The sequence below is a fragment of the Salarias fasciatus genome, chromosome 23, assembly GCF_902148845.1.
Source record: "Salarias fasciatus chromosome 23, fSalaFa1.1, whole genome shotgun sequence".
Taxonomy (NCBI): domain Eukaryota; kingdom Metazoa; phylum Chordata; class Actinopteri; order Blenniiformes; family Blenniidae; genus Salarias; species Salarias fasciatus.
The window spans coordinates 39,184,025-39,208,154 of record NC_043766.1 but is presented as its reverse complement, the minus strand read 5'-3'; the positions used below and the strand labels follow the sequence as shown (position 1 = coordinate 39,208,154).

The window sequence follows — 24,130 nt, the reverse complement described above, 5'->3', positions numbered from 1 at the left end:
AAAATACATCAATGTCATCAATCTAGACACCAACAAACGAAAGAAAAGGAGCAGAAAGAAGAACAATCTTATTATATCTGCCCCTTTACATACAGTATTTGAATAAATACAATTTAACAATACTCAAAAACTCATATTCAGTAAATCAAAAAATCAAAAAATAAAAAATGTTTTCACCCGCAACAACTTAGTTTTCATTTACATATTTTTCTAGTATGGAATTTTTTATATGTTTCTTAAATGCCATAATTGTTTTACACTCTTTGATTTCCTGTTTCAGAGCATTCTATAAGTTCACTCCTTTTACCACAATGTTTCTTTCTTTGATTTTGGTTCTGAATCTGGGTTTTTTGAACACGTCTATTCCTTTAAGATTGTATATACTGGTTCTTATTTCAAATATATTCTGAAGGTTCACAGGCAATAAATTCCACTTTGCCTTATACATTATTTTTAGGATGCTTAAATCAACAATATCAGGAAATTTCAAAACTTTCAGTTTAATAAATAATGGGTTAGACGGCTCTCGATAGTGACTATTTGTTATTATCCTTATTGCCCTTTTTTGTAGTATAAATATTGTCTGTAAATAAGTTTTACATGTCGTGCCCCACACTTCAACACAATACATGAGATAAGGCAAAATCATAGTGTTATACAATGTTAACAAAGCACAACTGTTCAAAAAAAACTTGACTCTATGTAACACAGAAATGGCTTTCCCAATTTTCCCTTTGGTATAATTAATGTGAGATTTCCACTTTAGATCGTCATCAATCATCACTCCTAAGAATTTTGTTTCTCTTACACGATGGATTTCAACTCCATCTATTTTGAGTTTTACTTTCACTTTTTCCTTTTTATTATTAAACAACATAAAATTTGTTTTTTTGGCATTTAGGATTAATCCGTTTAAATCAAACCAATGTTTTATTACTTCCAGTTCTTCATTCACTACTTTTGTGACTTCTTGTATGCTTTTACCTGAATGGAATAATGTGGTATCGTCTGCGAATAGAATTTTCCCAAGGTTGGACACTTTAGAAAAATCATTCATATACAAGATGAATAACTTTGGCCCAAGTATCGAACCTTGGGGCACACCACATTTAATTTGCCATAGTTCAGATTTAGTGTCATTTATATGTACATATTGGTTTCTGTTTTCCAAATAACTTGAAAGCCAATGGTGAGCTACTCCTCTGATACCATACATATTCATTTTTTTTAGTAATTTTGAATGATTGATGACGTCAAAAGCTTTTTGTAAATCAATGAAAATACTTAAAAAATAATTATTGTTATCGATCTCTGTTGCAATTTTTTCAGTGAATTCCATTATTGCCAGTGCTGTGGAATGATTAGCCCGAAAACCATATTGACTATTGTCCAAAATTTTATGTTTCTGTAAGAAATTGTCAAGTCTTGTTGAGAATACCTTCTCCAATATTTTTGAAAACTGTGGAAGTAACGAGATTGGACGATAGTTAGAGAAGTTATGTTTATCACCGCTTTTATACAGGGGTATGACTTTGGCCAATTTCATTTTATCAGGGAAAACTCCCGTGGTTAATGACAGATTACAAATGTAAGTGAATGGCTCAATTACAAATTCGATTATACTTTTCACAATGATCATATCCAACCCCTCACCATCAGTCGACCTCTTATTTCCAAAGTTTTGTACAATTTTTAAGATTTCCTCCTTTTCCACCTTTTCAAGAAAAATACTGTTCATGTGATTATTTATTAAATTTTCATCTATATTAGAATTTTTTGAAATATTCACTGTGAGATTTGGTCCCACATTAGTAAAGTATTTACAAAATTCATTTGTAATTTCTTTTTCATCATGTATTTCAATATTTTCCTTCACAAAGTACTTTGGATAGAAGTTTTTTTCTTCTTTTGTGTTTAATACCTTGTTTAATATTCCCCAAGTTGACTTTATATTATTTCTATTTTCATTCAGTTGTTCACTGTAGTAATCTTTCCTCCTATTTCTAATTATCCATACTAGTTTGTTTTTGTATTTCTTATACTTGTTTTCAGCTTCTTTTGTTTGTTCTTTCAAAAAATTTCTGTATAAGTAATTTTTCTTTTTGCAAGCATTTTTTATTCCCTTTGTCATCCATGGTTTATCATTACTTTTCTTTCTGTTTGTTATTAATGCACAATTTTTATTATACAAATCAATAACTGTATTAATAAAAGCATTGTAGGCTTCATTAACATCGTCAACATAGACTGCATCCCAGTTTTGTTTTGTAAGATCTTCATTTAATGCTCTTAGTGCTTCCACTGATCTGTTTCTTGACATTTTTGTACTCTTGCTTTGCTTTATGTTATGCTTGTACCTGCACACAGCAAATATGGGTAAATGGTCACTTATGTCAGACTGTAGGATCCCACTCAGCACAATGTCTCCAGTAATATTAGTAAAAATGTTATCAATGATTGTTGCACTCTTGGCTGTGATTCTTGTTGGTTTATGTATGAGGTGAAAAAGTCCCATACTATTCATTGCACTTAAAAAATCCATTACTTTATAATCATTCTTATTTCCCAAGTTAATGTTAAAGTCACCACATATAATCTGCTTTTTATTTCTATGTCTCTCAAACCGTTCCATTAAACTATCAGTAAATTGTTGTACACAATTGTCTGGTGGGCGATACACACAGCTTATCAAAATGTTTTTCTCTGTTGTAGATATAATTTCAACTGTTATAATTTCAATGCCATTATTTTCAATCAATGTTATGTCTTTAACTGGTTTACATTTCAAATCCGAACTCACATATAAAGCCACACCCCCTCCTCTTTTACCACTTCGATTCACTGCAAAAAGCTCACAACCATTTAGTGTGACCTCTTTCATAATATCATCCCTGAACCATGTTTCCGTTACTGCAATGATATTGAAATTTTTTTTAAAGTTATTCAGGTACTCATTCATTTCTGCTAATTTACTGTAGAGACTTCGACTGTTAACATGGATAATTGACAAGGTATCTGCGTCAATGTGCTGAGCATTAAATGTGTCCTCGGTATAGTATTCACAGTCCTTTGAATTTAAATGGTCATTTAAGTTTCTGTCTAATTCATGAATGTGATCCATGATTGTCTATTGCTTTCTCCAGTCCTTTATACTTAAACACAAGTCCGTTCATTTGGGTTATTTGTATTTCACCAGATCATCCATGTTCCTGATTTGTATTGCATTTGCTCCTTCTGTGACCCGTATCCAGACTCTACAATTCCAAACCCAAGTTGCCACTATTTTGTTGTGTTTTCTCAAGAATCTTGCTTCTCTTGCAATGTCTGCATTGGTTTTTGTCAGGTGCTCATTAACATACACGTTTGTGCCTTTCAGTTTCTTTGCTTGTTTCAGAAGATCTTTTTTATGTTTTCTGTTTATAAATCTTATAACGATTGATGGTTTGTTTTTACTATTTCTGTTTGGAATTGTATGACAGGCAGATATTGTGTCCTGGTGTATGTTAATACCTTTTTGGTGGAAAAAATCAGTGACTTGTTGTTCCAGTGTTCGGAGCTCCTCTGGTGGTGCATTTTCTCCTGAGGCTTCACCTGAATTCACAACTCTGGCATATGACCGATGTTTAGTTTGTAATCCACTAATCAGCACATCTTCTTTTCTTGAGTACTGCTCCAGATCCTCCACACGTTGCTCAAGTTGTTTTATGATTTTGTCCTTTTCTTTCACAAGTTCTCTCAGGCTTTTAACCTCCTCCAAAACTTCATCCAAACGTGACATCTTTGTGGACATAGAGTTTAATGTTTTTTTAATGTCATCCAAGTCTTCCCCAAAATCCACATTTTTTCTCGGTGGCATTTTGTCATTTTTTTTTTTGGTGTCAATACCACCTGATTCGATGTTTGGTGTCCAGCAGAACCGTGCGCTCCGGTGTGGATCAGAGGCCGATGTTTGCTGCTTCGTTGTGCGTCAGACTGACCTGGTAGCGTCGTGTAGCCCCGTGCGCTCCGGTGTGGGGCCGAAGCCGATGTTAGCCGCGCTGCTGCGGTTCCAACTGCCCTGGATGCGTGTCGTAGCCCCGTGCGCTCCGGCGTGGATCAGAGGCCGATGTTAGCCGCGCTGCTGCGGGTCCAACTGGCCTGGAAGCGCCGTGCAGCCCCACGCGCTCCGGCGTGGATCAGAGGCCGATGTTAGCCGCGCGCTAAATTGCTGCGGGAGTTCACAGAAAGGGGATTGATTTAAAACTAGCAAAAAAGTCAGTGTTGGCACCTTTTAGCCAAAGCTCGTGAGAAGCAAACATTCGCCCACATGACCGTGAAGATCTAAATGGTGAAACACAATGCAGATTTCAAGGTTGAGGTTTTGTTGCTCTGAAATTCATTCCTTTTTCCTTGTTGTCGGTGCCGAGCGCTAACGCCCGCCGTGCAGCTGTTGCTGCTCGCACCGCTTGGAGCCTCTTCCTCTCTTGGCTGGCCTTTTGTTTCCAGAGCAGATGTGTTTTTGGAGAACTCCTGGGCCAGAACATGTTCCTCGACCTGGAAACCCCGTCATGGCGTCAGTAATTGGGAGCTCACCCTCATGGTCACTGATCTCAGCTGATTGAACTGCATTGCAGTTGATTTCACCTGATCGCAGCTGATCACAGCTGATTGAGAAGTTGGGTGACAGTTCTGCATGTGCCAAAACTACATCAACAGATCAACACTCATCTGTTCAGAATTGAAGCTGCTTCTGAAGTTGTCCTCTAATGCAGCCCCCATAAAGCATGTTGGAGATGATTCTCTCTTTCAACACATTCTGCAGAACTTGAGCAGGAATCTCTCTCTCTCTCTCTCTCTGCACACAGAGAGAGAGAGAGAAACGTGTCTTACTACATTGTGACACGCCCTGCAAAATCAGGTGTTCTTGTCTCTGAACCACTCCCTTCTTCCTCTCAAAGACAGGAGGAGGATGGGGAGCAGGAAGAGGAGGGAGGAGGAGTGAGATTGAGCATCAAGTTCAACACAGTCATCTGTCAGCACTTTTACAGAGAAAAACTCAACGATTCTTTACACTCAAGTAATAGAGACTGTGGGAAAAGGAAAAAAGTCCCTTTAAAGGAAGAATCCTTCAGAACCAGGCTCGGAGGAGGAGAGTTCCTGGAATATTTGTCCTGGAGGGTGAAGGAGGGACAGAGAATGGTGGGAGCTGAGCTCCTGGACTTGGACTCTCTCTCTCTATGGTGATTTTAAAAAGAACCAATATTTCACTGAAGTAGTGCAGTGAAAATACATATGGATCCTTTTTCATTACTCATTTTCTTGGCTGCTGTGTGTGTGTATGTGTGTGTGTGTGTGTGTGTCTGTGTCTGTGTCTGTGTGTGTATTCATGCTAACATGTCTAAACACATTGTGACACTCTGCATATTCAGGTGTTCTTCTCTCTGAACCTCTCCCTTCTTCATCAGAATTTCTACACACACACACACACACACACACACACACACACAAAAAGACAGACAAGAAGGAGCAGGAGGAGGAGAGATAAAGAGGAGGAGGAAGAAAAGAACTGAGGAAGAGGAGGAGTGAGGATGAGGATAAAGAGGAAGAGGAGGGGGAGGAGTGAATAAGAGGAGTAGCAATATAAGTGAGGAGGGGGAGTGAGGAAGAGGATGAGGAGTGAATAGAGAAGGAGGAGGATGAAGAGGATGAAGAGGAGGAGGAGGAGGAGGAGGAGTGAGGCTATGCAGGTGGAGGAAGAGGAGGGAGGATGGCAGATCGTGCAAAATCCTTCTAAATTGACTCATCGGGGTGGCTGTGGATCAGTGGGGATAGTAGTCGTCTCTCAATCAAGAGTTTGTTAGTTCGATTCCGATCTCCCCCTGTCTGCGTGCCGAAGTGCCCTTGGGCGAGACACTGAAACCTGAATTGCCCCCAGTGGATGGACTGAGCGCCTTGCATGGCAGCTGCCTCCACCGGTGTGCGAATGGGTGAAGGTGATACTGCAGTGTAAAGTGCTTTGCAGAACATTTACCATATCAGGCCAGTTGAGCCTCAGTTAGTGATCAGTGTGTTTCCTCCCATCAGACTCCATCATAACTGACAACAAACATCTTCATGAGGATGAGAGACGGAAGACGAGGAGACTTCTGACTTCAACTCTGACGGAGAACGGAATCCAAAGCATGTGAGTTATTATCAGAATCAGAATCAGAATTGTCTTTATTGTCATTGCAACAAGTTACCGAAGTTACAAGTGCAACGAAATTGCATGGGTTTTTAAGACACCCAGGCAGCCAATTACGGCGCTCCGTCTTGAAAAGGAAACAGAGTTAAAGAAACTCAGACAGAAATTAGGGGGGGTAAAAAAAGATACATCAATTCAGATCACGGCTCCGAAGGGAGTCGTGATTAGAAGTGAGAGACCAAAAAAAAGCCAACCTGCCCACAAACACAGCAAGATACATGAGACAAGTTGCTATCAGACTAACAGATCAGCGGTCGCAGCTATATCAGCGCAACACGTCATCACCACTAGTCGTCAGCAGAAAGGTGTGGTGGAGATGTTGAAAATGGGGGAGGGAGTGTGTGTGGCATGTATGTGGCATTTCAGTTCATCAGTCCGTGTACGCGTGTGTGTGGTTTGGCCCGCCTCCCCTTTGCGCTCCAACTCAGATGGTAGTTGCCGGGACGGCCTTTAATGAAGCAGTCCAAAGTGAACTTGGGTTGCAGCTGAGAGTGAGAGAGGGAAAATAGACAAAGCAATCAGTCTTGTATCTTCAGGGAGATTAGTTTAGTCTTCCAGGGGCGCCAAACACAATCAGAAGGTATCTTGTTTTAGTGTGGAAGGAGCCGTTTGACCTTCCTTTGCTCAGTTCTCCACATTTCAGACAGAAGCTGGCTTAACCCTCTCGGCGATGGTGACATTCAACTTGCGTCTCAATCGTCCATAACCCAAAATGTCCGCCTTTCAAAAGAGTTCACACAAACGGTCAGTCTCAGCTTTTGCCTGTCGATTTGAACAGACCGTCCTCCCGTGGACGTCTTTTGTGGCGGCGGTCTTCTTAATCCTGCAGAGGATCAGGTCGCAGCCCCGACCAATCAGCAGCAGACCGATCATCCTAAATCCGAAAATGTAATCATCCACAATGACCTGGACAGACAGGGGTGCCAGGCATGTGACACCCCTCCACTTCTCCCGGGCGTCCATCACATACCCAGCTTGCCGAGTCCCGTCCGGACAGGCAGGATCCCCCGCTCCTGTGCTCTTTGTTGAAAGACTCGTATCAATTGCGTAGAGAGACCAGCTGATCAATTCCATGGTTGATATTTGGTTTGTTCGAAAAACCAAGTCAAGTGATTCCTCCAGTAAAACAGACGAGACAGAGAGCAGCAAGCAGAGACGATAGGGAGGGAGGAGCAAAGTAGGGAGCGATAGAAAAAGCGTCCGCCTCCTCCGAGAGCCAGCATTAAACACTACAGAACTGTATTCAGCAGGGTCTCCTCTGTCATCTGATCAGGGTTTAAAGCTCATATGAGGAGATAGTCTCTCTTCAAGGCTACACTGGAGGGAACATCTTATTTTGAAAGGCCAGTTGGTAACTTCCTGATGTGTGTTGGTCAGGAGTGTCAGAACATAATTTTTAGGTCATGATGAGATGATCAACTAAGTTTTCCTTTGATCACTCTGTGACATTCCTGCAGGCGGTGGTGGCCATTTTGGTAGACCTAGGTGGCGCTAGAGAGCACACCTTGACAGTGAAGGGGTTGACCATGTCTGAAGTCAGAGTCATCATGAAATGTATTTAGAGCAACTATTGATCAGCTTGACTTGTTGCTGAATATAGAAAGAAGCTTCATGAAAATAGTTTAGTTGAAACAAAAAATGTAACTTATTTTCTGTAGAACCAGACTCAGAGGAGACTTTCTGTAGAACCAGGCTCAGAGGAGACTTTCTGTAGAACCAGGCTCAGAGGAGACTTTCTGTAGAACCAGGCTCAGAGGAGACTTTCTGTAGAACCAGACTCAGAGGAGACTTTCTGTAGAACCAGGCTCAGAGGAGACTTTCTGTAGAACCAGACTCAGAGGAGACTTTCTGTAGACCCAGGCTCAGAGGAGACTTTCTGTAGAACCAGACTCAGAGACTTTCTGTAGAACCAGACTCAGAGGAGATTTTAGAACCAGACCCAGAGGAGACTTTCTGTAGAACCAGATTCAGAGGAGACTTTCTGTAGAACCAGACTCAGAGGAGAACGCACAAACATACTCACAGTTGTTGAACCTTCACTGCTGTTATTATGATAATTAGGATTTATATTGATGAGAACAGAGCAAACCAGATTAGATTAAATTATGTCAGCATTTTTTCATCCGACAATTTTGAAATGATTGAAAAACCGTCTGATATACAGATATGTGTTGTCAGTAGATATATGAAGTTCTGCACCGTCCCTGCAGACAGCTGGAGAATGAGTGACACTGACACCGACTGATGCAAGACTCAGCACAGGCCACAGGTGGTGCTGAAAGACTTCGACGGGGGACAACACCATGAACTGAGTCTGAACATCTCTGCGGACAACGTCAGCTTGTGGTTGGCGGCTGACGCCAACACCTGTTCTGGTTCTGATCTGTAAGCATGAACACAGATGAAAACAGTTGAATGTTTGACTTTTAACAGAAAAGAATAAGTTCAATAATCTGAATCAAACAACACTGAGACTTTTGATGGAGGGCTCACACTGAAAGAGTGTATCAAATCAGATTTCTTGGGGCCATAACAGATGAACAATCATCCTGTAAATCACATGTTACACATTGATAAACCAAACATTCATGAAGGATCACAATATTAAACGAGCCATTACTCTACTAAAGAAAGCAATAAGGGTCATGAATGGAGCAGGATGGAGAGAACACACACATTCATTATTTTATTGAGTCCAGATGTGGCAGAGGACTCCCCACAATCCCCTGTGCTGTTGGCCAACACCTTCATGTCCTGAGCTGATTCCGTACCACACTGCTGCTGTCAGACAGTGGAGGCTCTCAGCTGTGGCTCTGAAGAAGTTTGTCAGAAGCTGAGAGGAGAGTCCAGTCCTTTTCAGCTTCCAGAGGAAGAAGAGCGTTTGGTGGCCTTCTTCACCAGGATTTTTTGGTTTTTGAGGTTATAGATTTTATTTCGGTCATAGTATATAATAAACATAAAAGTACAAAGACATATATGTATATATGGTCAACATATTATCAGACTGAAAAGGTTTCAGGCTGAAGCCGAAGCATATTTAGCCCACATTTACCTCACCATGATATAGAGAAAAAAAAGAAACATTAAACAAAAGTCAAGATGGAGCGTGACAGAGGAAGTCGATTTTTCCCCCCTTATTTTTTCCCTCCCCCCTTCTTTATTCTTTTTGCTGTCCCTTTTTATTTATTTATTTATTTTTCTTTATCTTTCCTTTCCTGCCCTTCTTTCCCTTCTTCTTTTCCCTTTCCTTTCCCTGTACTCTTTTTTTCCTTTCCAATTTTCCTCCTTTTTCTTTGTCCTTTTCACCCTTTATGAGACCGCTAAGATTAGTACTAACAATAAATAATGAACAGAGATAGATTACTAAACACAAGACAGACAAAAATAATACAAAAAATAAAGTAATTGATAGATTGATCAAAGAAAAGAACAACAGAAGTTTAGTTTGGTTATGAGTTTTGTAAAGTATGGATTGTGAGGTTTGTTTGCTACCTCACTGTAATGTATTTGTCAATGACCCTTATTTTGTGTAATTTTTGGAATTCATTCAGAGAGTTTGCTGTTTTTAGTTCCTTGTCCAGAGTGTTTCACAGATTTACCCCTTTGACAGAAGTAGTATTTCCTTTGGTATTTGTTATTTTATTAAATTTGCATTAACGCGTTCGACCCGACAGACACTGTACCGCCTCCCTCAGCGCACCTCCCGACACAAAACGCAACAGAACCAGAGATCTGTCTGCTCCAGCCCAACATATTGGGCCTCATATGAAACTAGAAAAACCTGCTCTTTAAGAGACACCAAGCAGAATCTTCTCTGAGCCGACCGCCTCCCGTCAGCGGCAAAACAACCCCAAAACCGATCTTTACGTTCACGGCCAGCACCTCAGATCGCACGTTCCTCACACTTTTTCACCAAATATCAAAGCTATTCGCACCAAACACAACATGTTTTATTTCCGTACCGTTTTGTGGTCAATTTCCACCTATCCAGGCTCTCCTCTGACCAAACTTCATAATCCTCTGCAGTAGTGACAGCGCGTCATGCGCCTGAATGTTATTGTCGCCATCTTGTGGGCTTGTCGTTAATCTTGGGAGTTTGAATAAAGTTTGTTGATATTCGTTGGCGTCTGGTGAGCTTTCATACGATATGATACACGTGACCGAGGCATCATCCAGCTGGGACACATCTTTTAGCGTAACCGCACGAGCGCCGCCGCCATCTTGGTTCTAAAAGACGCAGCAGTGCACGCTGCAGAGCGAGACACACGCAGATGGCAATCAGTGATTGTTTCTGTGATATTTGGCAATTTTTTATTCTGAAACATGCACATTTATCTTCATTGTGCGTTTCTACATCTCAATGCACATTGTTTTTGTTTTTTTTCTTGATGTGTTTACATGTTGCAAAGGGGATTTTTTTTTTTGTTTTCCCTGTGATATAATTGGCTATTTTTGTATTGATTTTATTATTGGAAATATATTTCAGTTGGAAACTAAATGTTATGGCTCAGTCATTTACTAAAAAAAAGTATTTTATACTATGCACAATACTGTGCACAATTATAAGTTGCTGCTAACTTTCTGCACAAAAACTGGGCAGAAACATATAATATAGTGGCTAAATATCACCGCCAAAGGCTGAATTGCTGAATTGCTGAATTGCATATATTGCATATACTCCTGCATTGGAAATTAAAAGTATTTTAAATTCAGATTCCTTTCAAATAAGTCATAAACCCACTTAGTATAGATTGGCACAGGCTGGTCTCCAAATGGCCAAATGAAGGGTTCTCCTGGTTCTGTCCAAACTAAACACTGTAAAATCTGTGTGCTTTATGCTGATCTCATAAAAACCTGGTCCAGTTGTAGTTCAGGAGCTGCTGAATGCAGTCAGTGGCAGCTTTATGGCTGCTTCATTGTTATCATGGTGTTTTTCAATGTGGAATCTGGAAAAAAAAAAATAGGCGAGGGTAAAAGTTTCATTTTTCCCTCAACTTTTTTCCCACATGCTATAACCGACACATGAGCACTATTCATTCACACACAGCACAATTGTCCCATTTAGATCAATGCAACCAGGATAGTAATCAGCACACATGGGCATTAAAGCTATAGTGCGTAACTTCGGTCGCCCTCTAGCGGAATTCTGCATTCTTACAACAATAAAGCCGGCGCTTCCACATGACGTACGCCCAGGTGTCCCCCTCTCCCCCCAACCTGCCACGGTGACTTGCGTTTCCACAGCGTGAATCATCGTTGGAAACAGATTTTATTCTGTGTGAATAAGGGCAGCTGGTGAAAAAAAAGATGGACTCTTCCGAAGAGGTAATTATTGTTTTCTTTTTTTTTTTTTTGCTACAGAAACACAAATAGCTTATTAAACCGGGAGACAAGGTGCCTGCTAATTTGTAACTGACAGGTTAGTGGATGAACAGGCCCAGTGGTCATCAGCGGAAATCATGTTGTCCGTTGGTCTCCAGTAGCTGCTTCCTGATGAAAAACGCAGTGTTACACACACAAAGTACAGTGTTTCCTGCAGGAAAAGAGTGTGTATGTGTGTGTGTGTGTGTGTGTGTGTGTGTGTGTGTGTGTGTGTGTGTGTGTGTGTGTGTGTGGGGGGGGTTGGGGGGGTGGGGGGGGGGGGTGGTGGGGGGGGTGGGGGGCGGGCGAGCGTGTGGTGTCACTGCTAGCGCTGCTAACACTGCTAACGCTGCCGGCGTTCGACCGTCGGAGAGTTTTTTTTCTTTTTTTCCTCCTCTCCATTGTTCGGGCGCTGCACAATTTAGCGCGGGCGGGGCGCCCGGACTGAAAAGGTCTGGCAGAAACCCTGAAGTAGCACGTTGCTTCCTCGGTCTGCCTGAGACTGTGAGCTGAGCCTGTTGCTATGAGACCCTCCATCCTCCCCCTCCCTTCTTGTTGTGACGTAAAATGCGTAATTTCCTGCACGCCAGTGCGGGAATGTCGCCGGTCGACACGCAAAGCAACAATTATATATCTTGAAAAATCCCGCGACATGTTAGAGGAGCTGATCGGCTTAATCTGCATTTTGTCATCTCCACTAGTCGTGGCTTGGCTAAAACGGACGTTCATAGACATTTAAAAGTTATGCACTATAGCTTTAAGCAGTTAACACGCCGTGCACTAAACGCCGTGCGCAGAGACTCTTCAGTCCATCAGGTTTTTAGACAGCTCGGCTTCTTACCGGCTGCCTCTCTGGTGTTTGTAGGTGCTTTGATCTGCAGGGTGAGTTGCAAGCGATCGTGTTCAGTCTCTCTGTCTGATGCTTGGTGCTGCTGTCTGCTTGATTGCTTCACCTGTGCTGGTGCTCCACTCATTCAGGTCCGGCAGATCTCAGGAAGGATCCGCCTCCTGCTCTGAAGGTTCCGCCTCCTGTTCTTTGAAGCTGCCTCATTCCTTTTTGACAGATCCAAACCTCAAGTTTGACTTGACAGCTGTGCTCAAGTTTGTTAAATCTTCCAGTTTAAGTATTCGGTTTTAATGGAAAGTGGATTTGTTGGAGCATAATAGTCACTATGATTGACAATTCTTATTGCTTTTTTTTGTGGTATGAATATCGGTTGGACCATAGATTTATATGTGTGCCCCCACACTTCCACACATTATGTTAGATATGGTAATAATAGGGAGCAGTATAGGGTATGGAGTGATTTTTGATTGACAAAATATTTTACTTTGTGTAAGATAGCTATTATTTTTGATATTTTTCTTTTTAAGTTGTCAATATGGGCCTTCCAATTTAGTTTGTTATCGATTATGACACCGAGAAATTTTGTTTGGTTGACTTGCTCGATGGCTTTATTATTAATGGATAGTTTTATTGGAATTTTGATCATTTTGTTACCAAATAAAATGAAGTTTGTTTTATTTATATTTAATGATAATTGATTCATATCAAACCACTTTTTAAGAATTTTTAGATCATTTTCTACTGCATGCAAGAGCTGTTCAAGATCTGGACCGGAGGCATAAAGGCTTGTATCATCAGCAAATAGGGCACAGGTAACATTTTGCAGAGCATCACAGATATCATTTATATATAGCATGAAAAGCTTGGGGCCAAGAACAAAGCCTTGTGGGACACCATGAGTACCCTGTTGAGTCTCAGAATCTACTCCATTTAAATGCACACATTGTTTCCTATCAGTAAGGTAGCTTTTTAGCCATGCAAAGGCAGTACCCCGTATTCCATATCTGCTCATTTTATTGAGCAGTCTCTCGTGATGGATGGTATCAAATGCTTTTCTGAGGTCTATGAACACTCCGACGGTGAATTCTGAGTTGTCCGTTGGTGGGATGTGTGTGTGGACCAAGTGAGGTCAGATGTAATGTTGGTGCCCAGGAACTTCATGTTGTCCTCCCACTCCACCTCCCCCCATGAATGTAGAGAGGGGGGTGTTCCATCCTACACAATGACCTCCTCGGTCTTGCTGGTGTTCAGGATGAGGTTTTTCAGTGAACACCATCCTGTCAGGTGCTGGATCTCCTCTCTGTAGCGAGTCTCATCATTGTCCGATATAAGACCCACTATGGTGGTGTCTGCAAACTTCACACTTTTGCAGACGACACCAAATGTAGGCCAGCCTATCACACTGATCTCCTGACCTGTAGGCCAGTGTTATGACCCGGAGAGACAAATATATTTTTAAAGGACACAGGACAAAAAGGATGAAGTTTCAGGGGCCCTCATTTATCAAACGATATTTCAAACAGGTGTATATCTGAGCGATGAGCTCATCGTACGATGGGGCTCGGGCGGCATTACAGAAGTGGAGGTGAGGTTTATTGGGGGGGTCAAACATTCCTCAGGTCGTCATAAATCTTATAAAGTGACAGATGATATCACATTATCCTTTTTGTCCTGTATTTGGCTCCATCCATCTTCCCATCAATTTTAACCATCTTTCCTGTCCCTGCTGAAGAAAAGCAGCCCAAACCATGATGCTGCCTCTACCATGTTTGACAGTGGGGATGGTGGGTTCAGGCTGATGAGCACTGTTGCTTTTACGCCAAACATATCGTTTTGCATTGTGGCCAAAAAGTTCGATTTTGGCTTCATCTGACCAGAGCACCAGAGCACCTTCTTCCACACGTTTGGTGTGTCTCCCAGGTGGCTTGTGGCAAACTTTAAACAAGACTTTTTATGGATGCTTTCTTCTTCTATTCCACAAAGGCCAGATTTGTGCAGTGTTCTACTGATGGTTGTCGTCTGGACAGACTCTCCTACCTCAGCTGCAGATCTCTACAGTTCATCCAGAGGGATCCTGGACCTCTTGGCCAGAGATCCTCACTGAACTTCTGACGTGAGTTTCACAAGGCACTGTATATCCAAAATATGTACAAATGTACAAACGGACAAAACTGGACATTGATTTTTGATAGAACTGAACCTGAAACAACAAACTGACTGAGCCACAGCTTGTGAATATTCTCGTTTTGTGTTTTTCAGAGTCAAACATCTCACCTGAACGTCAGCATGTCAGCTCCTCACCGTGGTCTTTCCAGGGACTTGATGAACACAGAGTGAACGTTTAGTGAAATAAGGTCTTACATAAGGTCAAAGATGAGCTCACCTCAAGAAGTCCTCCTGGGAATTCTGGAGGATTTGAGACATGAAGACTTTGAAAAGTTCAAGTGGTATTTGTGTCAAGATGGAGTCCTTGAAGAGTTCAAACCAATCCCAACGAGTAAACTGGAGACATTGGACAGGAAAGGCACAGTGGATCAGATGCGCCAGGCCTACAGCAATCAGATTCTTGACGTCACTAAAATGGTTTTAGAGAGAATGAAAATGATGGGCATTTGGGAGAAACACTCCAAACACATCTCAGAACCTGGAGGTAAGTCCTGGAAAATCACAACTTGATGGTGTTATTAAGTAAAATGACACATGACGTTACAGTCTCTCACACACAAAAACAACAGATCTTAGTAAATATTGAAAATTAGTTTAGAATTTCTGCATGACATTTTTCACCCAGCATCGTTCACAGCCCAATGAGCTGAAGAGAAAACAAACAGGAGAAAATAATTTGTCATTCTTTATTAGGGAACCTCTCACAGAGCATATAATTTAGGTTGATTATCTGTGATTATAAAGACCCAAATGTCAAGATAAAGATGTCCTTGTTTCTGGTGATGTATAGAAGCAACGCCTTACATACAACACTTCGAACATTACTCAAATCTAGCTATTTTCTTTTGTCTCCGAAAAAAAAAATAATAATTAGGGGAAGATGGTCCTCAAAAGGTTCGTTTGTCAGCAACATCGAAGAGGTGTCAGGAGAAACTCAAGTCCAACCTGAAGACGAGGTTCCAGTGTGTGTTTGAGGGAGTCGCGATACAAGGAAGGCCGACCCTCCTGAACCAGATCTACACAGAGCTCCACATCACAGAGGGAGGGACTGCAGAGGTCAATCAGGAACATGAGGTCAGACAGATTGAAACAGCATCCAGGACAGCAGACAGAGCAGAAACAAGCATCAGACCAGGAGACATCTTTAAAGCCCCACCTGGAAGATCTCAACCAATCAGAACAGTGCTGACAAAGGGAGTGGCTGGCATTGGGAAAACAGTCCTGACACAGAAGTTCACTCTGGACTGGGCTGAAGACAACGACAACCAGGACGTCCACTTCATATTTCCATTCACCTTCAGAGAGCTGAATGTAGTGAAGGAGGAGAAGTTCAGCTTGTTGGGACTTGTTCATCACTTCTTCAATGAAACAGAAGAAGCAGGAATCTGCAGCTTTGAAGAATTCCAGGTGATCTTCATCTTTGATGGTCTGGATGAGTGTCGACTCCCTCTGGACTTCCACCACACTAAGTTCCTGACTGACATTAGAAAGTCCACCTCAGTGGATGTTCTGCTGACAAGCCTCATCAGGGGGAGACTGCTTCCCTCTGCTCGCCTCTGGATCACCACACGACCTGCAGCAGCCAATCAGATCCCTGCTGACTGTGTGGACATGGTGACAGAGGTCCGAGGGTTCACCGACCCCCAGAAGGAGGAGTACTTCAGGAGGAGGTTCAGAGAGGAGGAGCAGGCCAGCAGGATCATCTCCCACATCAAGACCTCCCGAAGCCTCCACATCATGTGCCACATCCCGGTCTTCTGCTGGATCACTGCTGAAGTTCTGGAGGAGGAGCTGAAGAGCAGAGAGGGAGGAGAGCTGCCCAAGAACCTGACTGAGGTGTACACCCGCCACCTGGTGGTCCAGGCTGAAAGAAACAAGGTCAAATATGATGACAACACTGCCTCGCGCGAAACCTGGAGTCCAGAGAGCAAGAAAATGACAGAGTCTCTGGGAAAACTGGCTTTTGATCATCTGGATGAAGGAAACCTGATCTTCTATGAACGTGACCTGAAAAAGTCTGGCATTGACCTCGAGGTAGCCTTAAAGTACTCAGGAATGTTCACGAAGATCTTTAAAAAGGAGAAGGGCCTCCAGACGTCTGTGTTCTGCTTCATCCATCTGAGCCTTCAGGAGTTTCTGGCTGCTCTTCATGTCCATCAGACCTTCATCAATTCTGGAATCAATCTGATGAAAAAGGTACCACTGTTCAGGTGGCCAAAAGCGTTTAAGAAACCTAAACTCCACCATCTCCATCAGAGAGCAGTGGACGAGGCCTTGAAGAGTCCAAATGGACACCTGGACTTGTTCCTCCGCTTCCTCCTGGGTCTTTCACTGGAGACCAATCAGAGTCCAATTCAAGATCTGCTGACACAGACAGGAAGTAGCTCACAGTCCAATCAGAAAACAGTCCAGTACATCAAGGAGAAGCTGAGTGAGAGTCTGTCTGCAGAGAGAAGCATCAATCTGTTCCACTGTCTGAATGAACTGAATGATGGTTCTCTGGTGGAGGAGATCCAACAGTCCCTGAGATCAGGACGTCTCTCCACAGAAAGACTGTCTCCTGCTCAGTGGTCAGCTCTGGTCTTCATCTTACTGTCATCAGAAGAAGATCTGAAGGAGTTTGACCTGAAGAAATACTCTGCTTCAGAGGAGACTCTTCTGAGGCTGCTGCCAGTGGTCAAAGCCTCCAACAAAGCTCTGTACGTACTTCATCAACAAATATGGAGAACATGATGAGTTCAGTATGATTGTATACCAAATTTTGCCATCCACTCCAAAAAAAATCTGCCCAAAAGCAAGGTTTTCATTTGTTAAAAAAAGAAAACAAAAAAAGAAGAAAAAAGTTCAGTTGCAAACATCCTGTTCACAGATGTGAAGTACAGCACTGCTTTTAAGTCTCTGTGGTGTCATTTGTGAATTTTGTACTCATCTTTATAACTCTGATTAGATGGCACAACATTAGTTCATTAAGGAAGTCCATAGTGTTCTCTCCCTGCAGACCATTAAAGGGGAGTAGAGTTTCAGCTTGGTAAGAAAAAAAAGGTTCAATGAATATCAACAATCTTTATGTGTCACGACAGTACAATTATAGCACACTAACAAAATGGCATTTGATGCTTAAGAGCATTGAGCCGCTGCACAATGAGCCCACCGCCACGCCTCCATCCTCTTCCAGGAAATAAGAGAAAAGAAAAAAGAGAGCTAAGAAAAAAAGCTTCGAAAAAAAAAGCTTGAAAAATTGATTTGGGTGAAAAAAGCTGAAAAAGTGTTCTTCAATAGGTTGAAGATCTCTGACAAAGTTGAATGTTGAAAAAAAAATCTGAAATCGTTAAAAAGCACTAAAACGTCACTGAGATGCCATTGAGAGCAAAAAGGATCAATAAAGTTGTTTCAGCAGTAAAAGCAGGAGAGTCAGAGTAACAGAGGATCAATAGAGCTCCAGTCTTAATGGAAACATCCAGACTAATCAAGCAGCAGCAGCACAACAGGTGTGTCTGTTGCCATGGAGACCAGCTGCACAGCAGCCATGACAGTGAATCAGCACTTTTTCATGCAGTGCGCATGGCTGAAGAATAGTTTCTCCAGAACCGAGAGGTGAAATTGATTTTATTTTCCCACTGTGAGCGTCAGAAGCCTTTCATGGATTTATCCTGAAAGTTTCCTTTCTGTAGGATCATCCATTCAGCCACAGCGAGTGTGTAAAGATGAGTGAAGTTTTGGATTCAGGCGTCTCCACAATGCATTGTAGTGGATGGGAGAAAATTCTGCACTCTCCTCAAACAAATGCCTCTGGAGAGAGAACCGTTTGAGACAGAGACTAAATGAAAGCATTTTGAGAGTCACGACTGTAGCTACGTTTTGATTTAAATTTTGATTGTGACAATTGAGAAACAAATGTGGCAGTGGGGATGAGAGGGGAAAAAAACTGTTTAAATGGAGAGCCTCTGGCACTGTAACGCTGCTCTCCCACTCTGGCCTCTCCAATACACACCCATCATAAACTGACTTTAAAGCTCACAGTCTCAATTTGGAAGAAGATATTAAAATGAAGTTTTCTCATCAGAACAGAGGACAAACATGCCTACTTTTTAAGATTTTTATGGAGTCTCTACATGAAAGTATGGCAAGGCACGATGGAGTTGTTCAGGGATCATTTTTGTGTGTTATCTAAAGAACTGTCATCCGTAACACAAGGAAAAAATTCCCAGTTTTGGGGAATTTTCTCAGAATTTGGTTTGAGATGGAAGCAAATTGTGCAACAGCGAGTTGTATAAAGAGCGCCATAGCAATCACCCAGCCGGTGTTATGGATTAACTGGTTCCCGTGTTAACGAATGATGGCGGAAGTCTGTGTGTGTCTGCTGATAACAGCAGTTGTTAAAGTAAGACTCACTAAAGACTTTAAATGTATACACTCACTGTAACTGTAGAAAACCGACATTTGCTAGAACGACTACAACAGGGGTGGGGAACCCTGGTCCTGGAGGGCCGCAAACCTGCATGTTTTCCATGTCTCCCTGCTAGACTCCCTGCGAGAGTAGCAACCCTAATATCCAGGTGTCACTCCAGGCATGATGGGCTGATAAAGCGAGTCTGTCACTGACCAAGGTAACGGCCACCAAGAATGTGGTCTTGTGTGGCTCCCACTGTAGCCAAGGGCTCACGGGGGAGGCGGACACACACCATCCAGCACTGAGTTCAGGACCTCTGCTGGGGACAGTGGATCTCTCGGGGACGAAGCCTCAGAGCCCCCTTGAGAAAGGTCTTGGTTCCCACTGTGGTATTGCAACTCTGTCAAGCTGGGCTGACATTGCTGCCACAGTCACCCTCAGGATAGATGGAGGTCAACTCCCCCAGAGGAACCTGCAAGTATCCAAGATCGCAGGGATCGAGCAAAGCAGTGGGTCCTGCCTGCAGATGCTGCACCACTCAACAACTTTCTACCGACTGTCAGACTGCAGCTGGGTGGACGGTGCTCTGACAGTCAGTATGATCCTCCTCACAGGCTCCGTACAGCTGCTCAGCAGCTAGTCAGGTCTTCCAGTCGCCAAACATAAAAGCAGAGCCAGTGAGGAGCGCTGCAGGAGAGTCTGCAGCACGAGAAACCATGTCTGAGCTGGGGATAAAAGGGGGCCTCCGGCAACAGCATGTGGTCCTCCTGACAAATTCTCTGGGGTGTGTTCCTCTGAAGTAACTCTAAAATCTGCACACCACCCCCATGTGGAGGCACCACTGTGTTGGTGGAGGATTCTGACAGGAGAGAGTCCGCTAGTGAGTTCAGGCTCCGGCAGATACAGGACCCACAGACTGGCCAGACAGGACACCACTCCCCCATGACGCCACTAGGAGGCCTGCAACAACCAGACGGGCCTGGTGCCGCCCTGGTGGTTGATGTGGGAGATGACTGAGGTGTGGTCTGGCTGTACAAACATGTGCCTCCCTCTCAGATATGGTCAAGAAGCATCTCACGGCCAGGTGTACTACTCTCAGCTTCAGTGTGCTGATGTGATCTGTACCGCTCCACACAGACCACTTCCTCCTAACAGCCCTGTGTCGGCAGACAGCACATCACCTGGAGAGACTGGCATCCATGGTGACAGTCACATGGCAGGCTGGGGCCACACCCAATGGGAGTCCCTTGAGGGGAAGACCCGTCCTTAAATAGGCCAGGGCCAGGAGGCGCTGCTGCAGCACCCTCAGCTTCTAGTGACAGTGCCACTTGGGATGTGAGCAGAATCCGTCCAACCACCTCCTTCAGGAGAGCAATAGCAGCAGGCTCAGGGATGTCAGTCTCCCCCCTCCAGGCCCTAGGGGACCCAGAGGGGTACCGGCAGGATCTACAGCTCAGGGCCGCCTGCTAACAGTAAGCGTCAGTAAAGCTTGGTGAAGCTATGTTCAGGAGAGGGAATGGCCAATCAACACCCGGTGCAGGGGCCCGATTCACCGTCCATGGTCCGAGGTGACACCAACAACATCACTCAGCTGGTCAGAAGACAGGGTCAGTGCTATAAGCTGAGGGAAGGGGGCGTTCGCCGCCAGCACAGCAGAGGCACGACAGCAGGGCCAACAAGGTCTAGCTGAAACTACGTTCAGGAGAGGGAACGGTGTCACAGCAGTTCCTGCTTCCTCTCTCACTAGAGGTGCCATGTGCCAGGAGAGTACGACCACCTCCTTCACTGGTCACAGGCTGAGCTGGTACAAACAGTGTCACTAAAAAACAGGATCAGTGGAACAGAGCCAACCATGTGCAGCAATGACAGTGGGTGCTGGGATGTTTTAAAAATGCTTGTTTTACCATCCAAATAAAATATAAGTGGAAAAGATGCTGACCTTTTGTCCCACGCTCAGATATTCTCATGAGGAGAACAGGAACACCAGATCCTGTAGAATCACTATTCACTTAAATTTTAAAAGTGAGGGTTTATGTCACTTAAATAGTGAGATAAACCCTCCGCTCTGTTTATTTTCCTTTCTTTTCGTAATACAGTAGCTCAATTTACATTATTCCACATGTTAACATGCTGCTTAGTGGAATAACTTATTTGAGACCTTATATTGACCAAAACTCATCAAATACATGAACTGTTTTGGTCCTACTGACTGTTTTGTAACAAACTGTAATATAATATGGAAACTGATCAGTTTCTGATCACTTTCACGGTGAAAACATGTCATTCCTCATGCGCTGCTGGAGCGAGGCGCTCCTCCACCAGCCGCCCGCCGCTCGACTCCAATCATCAGCAGTAAAAACAGAGGCTGTTTCTCACGTCTCTGTCCAAGACCCCATCAGAGCATCCTCTTCCATGTTGGACTTTGTTGTTGTTACTTCTGAGTTGTTTCCCCATCGCCGTTCCTGATCACATTTGATCAGACGAGGCTTTTGTCTTGGAGGACGAGATTCTGGATGAGCAGTGAGAGAATGGCTGTGTGTGGTGTGTCAGATGTTAAAATGTGTGTTTGGCCTGCTTCAGCAGGACCGATGCTGCTCTGACCAATACGGTCTCAAGGCTTCCAGCAGACGGAGCCTCATGATGCCCAACAGCCTCGTCCTGGAATCTTCAAGCTGGACGCCAACTGAACACCAGAAGAAGAAAGGACCCCAACCAGGGGTTGGACACCACAAGTTACTGCTGTTCCTGGTGATGTCTGGTGACGTTCCAAGTGACGTCTGCTGGTTTCCATACTGGAACTGTGCATTCAGTGCTTTCAGCAGCGCCGTCTGGTGGTCAGGAGGGAGGAAATAGAACTCTGACAAGAGTTGAGTGCAGTGGAGCATTCAAGATCCAAACAGACATGATGGAGCGGAACCTTTCAGTTCCTTTCCCCACATTAAACACTTGAAGGACATAGAATATAGAGAACTGGTCAGGAAATTCGCGGAACCTTTCAGTTCCTTTCCCCACATTAAACACTTGAAGGACATAGAATATAGAGAACTGGTCAGGAAATTCACAGCAGCTGGTCGGGTGGCCACTTCCCCCCCCAGTGCCCCATCAGACCGAGGCTGTAGCAGCAGCCCTGTTTGAGCCTCCATGTCTGATTGGCAGCGTCTGGTGAGTGTGTGTGGTCTGGAGGGTCAGTGTAGGAGGGCCGATGTGCAGGAGGAGGACTGTCAAGAGTGAACCCTCAACTGAACTCCAGCACTGTTTGAGGAGAATCAGTGAGGTTTGTGAGAGAACCAGGAAGTAGTCACATGTTTGCTATGTAGCATGTAGCATGTAGCATGCTGTCCACAGTCAGTGATGGGCCGCTCCCTCACTCTTTATAGAAAGCAGATGAGAAAAGCTGAATCTCCCTGCAGGTTCTAGACACTGGAAATACACTAAACCTTTGGACAGGGCTGCACGGTGGAGCAGTGGTCAGCACTGCTGCCTCACAGCAACAAGGTCCTGAGTTCAAACCCCAGCCTGAGCCTGGTGTCCTTCTGTGTGGTTTGCATGTTCTCCCTGTGTTCTCTCTCTCTCTCTGCTGACTGGATGAGCGTCTTCTCTGAAAACATTGGTCTTCATCTCTGTTCTTCTCATCACAGCTGTTGTAAAGCACTGTGGGGTTCAGGGGGGTGGAGGGGGGGATTGGAACTCCTCAGAAGCTTTTTAAATGTCTTTTCCATGTGGGCAGATTCAAGTTTCCAGTCTCAGCTGAGCTGCAGAGCAGCAGCTTTCCATCCTCCACTCACTGTGTTTGTGATGCTCCAAGTCAGAGATGTAGAACTGAGTCCATGACAAACATTGATGTGGTTTTCATTGTTGCTTCTTCTTCAGGTTGAGCTGCTGTGGTCTGTCAGAGAGAAGCTGTGGAGCTCTGTCCTTAGTTCTCAGCTCTCAGTCCTCCAGTCTGACACATCTGGACCTGAGTAACAACCAGCTGCAGGATTCAGGAGTGAAGCGTCTGTCTCTTGGACTGGAGAGTCCTCACTGTAAACTGGAAGCTCTCAGGTCAGGATCCAGCTGCTGCTTGATCATGTGGAGGATCTTCCTTCTTCCTTCTTGACTTGATGCAGCCATGTTTGTGTCTCCAGTCTGTCAGGGTGTCTGGTCTCAGAGGAAGGCTGTGCTTCTCTGGTCTCAGCTGTGAGATCCAAGTCCTCCCATCTGAGAGAGCTGGACCTGAGCTACAACCATCCAGGAGACTCAGGAGTGAAGGAGCTGTCAGCGGCAGTGGAGGATCCACACTGCTCCCTGGAGACTCTCAGGTATGGACACACAGCAGGAGCTCCTCATGGAGACTGAGATGTTCTTCACAATGTCTCCAGTTGATGATCAGACTGGTTGGAAAGACTCTGGGAGGAGAAGCCTGTTTAATGTTGAACAGCATTCATCATAGATGAAGCACTGCTCACTAGCTGCATCATGAGATGGAGAAAATAGATTTTATGGAGTTAATTGAAGCTTCATGTGTGATGTCCTGGACCTCTTCAGATTAGGAAAGGAAGTTATGAAAAACCTGAATAAGTAATTAAAATATAAACTTCTTTTTCATTCACTAGACGCTTGGCTGTTGATCATTGTCATGCCCCCCCCCCCCCCACACACACACACACACACACACACACACACTCTGTTGAGGGACAAGACCATGATGTCCTCAATCCTCCTTTCGTCCTCAGCTTAGAACCACTGGCAGACCACTTCAGAAACAGGATATTCACGGTGTTATTTTAGTCAGGACCATCCAGAAGATAGTGTTATATGCTGATGACATTTGACTTTTTCTTTCAAACTCTGAGGTCTCAGTCCTGGACTCTCTCTCCAGTATGAACACAGTTGGATCAATGTCTTGGCTCCACAGCAAATCTGAGGCTCTGCTCCTGGAAAGTTCTGGCAGCATGTCCTGTTATTGGCAGTGGTTGTTCATGAGAGCAGTGGCAGAGGGGCAGAAACTGTTCTGGTTCTGGTCCTGGTGACCCCAACCCTCCTTCCAGAGGGGAGAGATTGAAAGAGTTGGTGACCAGGGTGGGAGGGGTCGGCCAACATCTTATGTGTCAGCCTCAGGATCCTGGAGGTTAGAGGTCATGGAGGGAAGGCAGACTGCAGG

The 24,130-nt window shown here is 43.9% G+C and overlaps 2 protein-coding genes across 2 annotated transcripts in view; both read left to right on the top strand.

Moving 5' to 3' along the window:
* LOC115381319 (NLR family CARD domain-containing protein 3-like) overlaps positions 1-24,130 on the top strand; it is a 77,425-nt gene that overhangs the window by 1,439 nt on the left and 51,856 nt on the right. Inside the window, exons 2-8 of the mRNA XM_030082598.1 lie at positions 6,064-6,163; positions 14,420-14,544; positions 14,691-15,081; positions 15,472-16,793; positions 16,827-17,296; positions 22,858-23,031; positions 23,115-23,288. Coding sequence (XP_029938458.1) covers positions 14,805-15,081; positions 15,472-16,793; positions 16,827-17,296; positions 22,858-23,031; positions 23,115-23,288 — 2,417 coding nt within the window. The 5' untranslated portion in view covers positions 6,064-6,163; positions 14,420-14,544; positions 14,691-14,804. The remainder of the gene's footprint in view (positions 1-6,063; positions 6,164-14,419; positions 14,545-14,690; positions 15,082-15,471; positions 16,794-16,826; positions 17,297-22,857; positions 23,032-23,114; positions 23,289-24,130) is intronic.
* Positions 6,087-24,130, top strand: part of LOC115382194 (NLR family CARD domain-containing protein 3-like) — a gene marked incomplete at its 3' end in the record, with an annotated part of 1,416,821 nt that continues 1,398,777 nt past the window's right edge. Inside the window, 1 exon segment of the mRNA XM_030083889.1 lies at positions 6,087-6,163.